Source organism: Tupaia chinensis, unplaced genomic scaffold (genome assembly GCF_000334495.1).
Source record: "Tupaia chinensis unplaced genomic scaffold, TupChi_1.0 Scaffold000605_1, whole genome shotgun sequence".
NCBI lineage: Eukaryota > Metazoa > Chordata > Mammalia > Scandentia > Tupaiidae > Tupaia > Tupaia belangeri.
In genome coordinates, this window is record NW_006160123.1 from 1,975,849 (window position 1) to 1,981,059 (window position 5,211).

Genomic DNA, 5,211 nt, shown 5'->3' on the forward strand with positions numbered 1-5,211 from the left:
GGTCGACTACATGGGAGTCCAGCGACATAGCCATTACACTAACTGCTGGTCCCAATACTTCTTTTTAAAAAATAAGTAAGTAAATTCTTTTTTTTTTTTAAAAAAAAGAACATCATAGTTACTTACAATCCCACTGCCTAGTGATAACCATTTTGATTTTGATACTGATCATTCTTCATTCTCTCTTTTTAAAATTTTGCTATAGGGTACATGCTCTCATCAGAGAGAGAGACAGAGAAAGAGAGAGGGAAAGTGAGAAAACACACCCCCCCAGGGGAGATGGCCACACCACAGTCCATTCTCCATCCTCCTCTTGGGAGTTTGGCTATGCATGCACACACACAGCACGAGTTTTTCAAGCCAATGGGTCTGGGACTCAAACCACAAAGTTGCCATGTGATATCCAGTTGCCTTAACTGCCATGCTGCTGGATGGCCCAGATGCTTTTCTTTTTCTTTTTGTTTTAATTTGCCAGAGGGCACGTGTGCTCATCAGAGAGGAAGAAGGGAAAATCACTCCCTAACAAGGGATGGTCACACTGTAATCCCTCTCCATTTCTCCGTCCACAGGATTTGGGACATATATACTTGGCATGTTTTTCAAGCCATGGGGCTCGGGATTTGAACTGTGCAGTCAGTTGTGTGGGATAAGCTACTTTAACCTCTATGCTACAGGGCCAGCCCTAGATGTTTGCTTTTTTTAAAAAAAAGAATTTGTATTAATTTTATTTATTTATTCACTTATTTTAATTTGACCAGAGACAGACAGAGAAAGTGAGAAAGCAAGCCACCAGGTCCAGGACTTGAACCGTGGTCAGCCACGTGGGAGTGTCCAGCGCCTTAGCTACCACATCACCTGCCGGTCCCAGATGTTTGCTTTTTAACACTGATAAACAGCCATGGACATAAACTCCGTGTTACTCTTGTAATCATTTCTGTGTGAAATTAAGAATAATTTTTTAGGGCCGGTCCTATGGCCTGGTGATTAAGGGAGTTGGATCCCACAGGATGAACTGTGCAGTTCGAATCCTGGATCTGGCTGGTACATGTTGGAAAAATGGAAAAGGGACCGAGGTGTGACCACGCCCCACTGGGGGGTGCTTTCTCCCTTTCTTTATCTCTCTGGCAAGTGCACACCCCCTCTGGCAAAATTAAAAGAAAAAGAAAACTTTTCTTTAAAGACAATGGGGGGGGCAGGTAATATAGTTGTTAAGGTGCTGGACACCCACATGGTCCACTGGGGTTTGAGTCCCTGACCCAGCTGCTTGACACTCACACAGGGCACATGTGCCCAAAATCCCAAAAGGAGGTGAAGGGATTATGGCATGGCCATTTCTCCTGGGTGGTGATTTCTCACTTTCTGTCTCTGGTGAGTGCCCTTTAGCAAAAATCTCTCTCAAAAGAAAAAAAAAAGAATTCAGGCAGCAGGGAGGGGGGAGTGGCAGGTGGTATGATTGTTAGGGGCACTGGATTCCTACGTGGCCAACTGTGGCTTGAATCATGGGCCTGGTGGCTTGCTCTCTCGCTTCCTCAGCTTTCCCTCTCACTCACTCTGTCCCTGTGTGGTAAAATTAAATAAATAATAAAATAAATAAAGTTAAATAAAATAATCATTTAAAAAAAAAAGAAAGAAAAGAAAGAAAGAATTTGGGGCCAGCAGGTAGCATGGTAGTTAAAATGATGGACTCCCATTTGGTCGACTATGGTTCAGGTCCCAGACCTGGCAGCTTGCTTTCTCATTTTTCCTCTCTCTGTCTCTCTGGTGAGTGCATGTGCCCTATAGCAAATTTAAAAAAATAATAATAATAAGGGGACAAGCAGATGGCATAATGCTTATGTCACTGGACTCCCATAGTCAACCATGGTTCGAGTCCTGGACCTGGCAGCTTAAAACTCACCCTAAGTGCATGTGCATACCCAAAAGCCCAAGAGGAGACTAGAGGAGAAGGGACTGTGGCATGGTTGTTCCCCCTTGGGGGTGATCTCTCACTTTCTGTCTCTGCCTCTCCAGTGAGCACACCACTATAGCAAAAATCTCTCTTTAAAAAAAAATAATAATAAATTTGAAAGTCTTTTTTTAAAAATAATTATTTTATTTAATTTTATTCATTGTCATTATTTATTTTTTATTTTATTGAAGTTGACCAGAGAGTGACAGAGGGAGAAGGAAAATGAGAATGCAAACTCCCAGGTCTGGGACTTGAATCATAGTCAGCCATGTGGGAGTCCAGCCACCCTAACCAACACACCACCTCCCAGCCCCTAAAAGTCATTTTTTAAAGAAGAAAATAATTGTTCCAAAGAACATAAATTTTTTTTAAGGAATTACTTTATTGAACTTTATTTTATTTACTTATTTATATTCGACCAGAGTGGGACAGAGAGAGAGAGAAAGTGAGAAAGCAAGCTGCCAGGTCCAGGACTCGAACCACACTTGGCCATGTGGGAGTTCAGCGCTCTTAACCACCACACCACCTGCTGGCCCAAGAACATGAGTTTTTGAAAGACTTCATAATATAACAGAGAAGCTGAATGTGACATTTTGAAAGCTTTAGTTTTAAGCTTATTAAACAAATAGTGGGGGACCAGCAGTTAGCATAATGGCTATGTCGCTGGACTCCCATGTAGTCGACCGCAGGTCACGTCCCGGACCCGGTGGCTTAAAACTCACACCGGGTGCGTGTGTGTGCATGCTCAAGATCCCAAAAGGAGAATGGAGGAGAAGGGACTGTGGCATGGCCATCCCCCCTGGGGGGTGATTTCTCACTTTCTGTCTCTCTGTCTCTCTCTGTCTGTCTGGCAAGTGCACGCGCCCTATAGCACAAAAAAAAAAAAAAAAAAAAAAATCCCCAAAAGAGGGGATGTTCTTTCCCGAAAAAAAACTCTCAAAAACAAATAGTGGTAGGCAGTAGAAACTTAATGGCTCTCCTCACTTCCCAGTTTCCCCTGCTTTCTGCTCTTTAGTCTTTAACCTTGTCCTTGTGTAGAGGATAGATGTCTACCCAGGCAGGACCTGATCTCTGCCCTCACGATTTGGGTTCATGTGGCCATCACCTAACTGCCTCCCCCTCGATGACACATTCCCACCCCCTGCCTCATTTCCGTCCCAGTTGCCTGTGTCCCTGGAGTGCTATACGGGGCCTCCTGAAGACAGCCTGACCCTCCTTCAGCTCTACTTCCGGGCCCTGGTTACTGGTGCTCTCCGTTCACATTGGTGCCCCGTGCTCTATGCTGTGGCTGTGGCTCACGTCAACAGCTTCATCTTCTCCCAGGACCCAAAGAGTTCAGTGAGTTACATCCCCACTTCTAGAGGGAGGAAGGGAACTAGCGATTGCGCTGCCTCTCGGCCAGCTGGGAAGAAATGAGGGTTTGGCAAGGCCAGTGGTGGGTACCAGTGGCTGGCTCCGTGCTGCCTCTCCCTGTTCTGCTTCTAGGACGAGGTAAAGGCTGCCCGCAAGAGTATGCTGCAGAAAACTTGGCTGCTGACAGATGAGGTAGGGTTGGGTCATATTCTAGAGTGTGGGTGATTAGGGGGTCTTAGGGAACGAAGACCCCAACAGGGTCTCACTACCTACTTCATCCGATTTCTTTCCTCTCTGCAGGGTCTCCGGCAGCACCTCATCCACTATAAGCTTCCCAATTCCAACCTCCCAGAAGGCTTTGAGCTCTATTCCCAGTTACCCTCTCTACGTCAGCAGTACCTTCAGAAACTGACCTCAGGGCTGCTCCAAAATGAGGTATCAGAGACCTAGAATAGTCCTTACAGATGAAGAGATGGATCCACTCTCCTAGAGGTCCCTAGTGGATGCCTAGACAGACAGAAATGCATCATGTCCTAAGGGCGGGCAAGAGAGAGCAGCAAAGACTTGCCTTCCTGCGACCAGGCTATTTGAGTATTTTTGATGCAGAATGAGCCCTGCATTTCATCCTGATATCTGGAACTGATCTGGGGCTTCTCAGGGCCTGGGTGGAAAGTGAAACATGACTTAGCTTCTTGGTCCCTTTAGGGACAGGACACACCACCTCTTGTCAGCTGCCTTTGCCTCCCACCCCAGGCCGGGATATAGGAATGCTATAGCAGTACATTAAAATAAAGCATTTTTTAATCTCCTGAGAATCTGATTTGGACCGATGTCAGTTGCGTTAGTTCAAAGTTGGTATGGAGGGGGCATGTTATCCCGGGGGAGGAGCAGAACTACCGTGAGTGAGATGGAAGAAGAAGTATGAGTGGGAGGTGAAAACTGAATCCACATCTGGGGAAAAGAATGTGGGTCCTAGTTTCTTTGTGGAGCCAGGCTAGGGCAATGCTCTTAGGAATGGGGATACTTCTGGAAGACCTCTCAGTGGTCCGGGAGAAATATAGGTGTCCTTAATGAAGTCAGCAGCTAGTCTCTGTGTGGTCTCCTATCTCCATCAACTCCTCTGGCAAGACATGATCGGTGCAGTAGCTGCCCTACACCATTTCTATTGGGGACTTCCTTGGCAGACAAGGGCTGTAGGGGAGCAGATCAAAGCATAAAGTGTGGTTCATCTCTATTTTGGTAGAGTTTCTAGATAATTCTTTTGTCTTATTCTAACACTTAGGCTTTCTTGCCCTGGTTGTGTGGGACTATTGTATTTGCAGGTCATCAGGTGAGTGCAGTGTGCCAAGAATGGCCCTGTCATTAGGTAGGAAGAACCCACTCCTGGAAAATGGCTGCTGAATGCAGAATTACCTAGTAGGTTTTATTTAAGCAACTACAATATCTACAAATAACAATGGTTTACAAACTTAAGTGACAAAAACTACTTGAAGACTGCATCAAAAGAGATTGCTGGGGAACCAGCAGTTAGTGTAATGGCTATGTCGCTGGCCTCCCACGTAGTCGACCGCGGTTCGTGTCCTGGACCCGGTGGCTTAAAACTCACACCGGGCGTGGGTGCGTGCGTGCCCAAGCTCCCAAGAGGAGAATGGAGGAGAAGGGATTACGGCGTGACCATCCCCCGCTGGGGGGTGATTTCTCACTTTCTGTCTCTCTGTCTCTCTCTGTCTGTCTGGCAAGCGCACGCGCCCTACAGTGAAAATCTCTCAAAAAAAAAAAAGAGATTGCTGGGGCTGGCTCCTATAGCACAGCAGCTAAGCTGAGGAAGCTGGATCCCACATGGCCAACCAAGATTTGAGTCCCTGCCCTGGATGCTTACAAGCTGGTCACGCACCCTGACAGGATAGAGA

The 5,211-nt window shown here is 46.4% G+C and overlaps 1 protein-coding gene across 2 annotated transcripts in view; it reads left to right on the forward strand.

Annotated features, from left to right (window-relative positions):
• RPAP1 (RNA polymerase II associated protein 1) overlaps positions 1-4,116 on the forward strand; it is a 25,070-nt gene extending 20,954 nt beyond the window's left edge. For both annotated transcript variants that reach the window (XM_006158664.3, XM_006158665.3), the window contains exons 23-25: positions 3,110-3,286; positions 3,434-3,493; positions 3,602-4,116. In XM_006158664.3, coding sequence (XP_006158726.1) covers positions 3,110-3,286; positions 3,434-3,493; positions 3,602-3,751 — 387 coding nt within the window. In that variant the 3' untranslated portion in view covers positions 3,752-4,116. The remainder of the gene's footprint in view (positions 1-3,109; positions 3,287-3,433; positions 3,494-3,601) is intronic.
• The last annotated feature ends 1,095 nt before the right edge of the window (positions 4,117-5,211 follow it).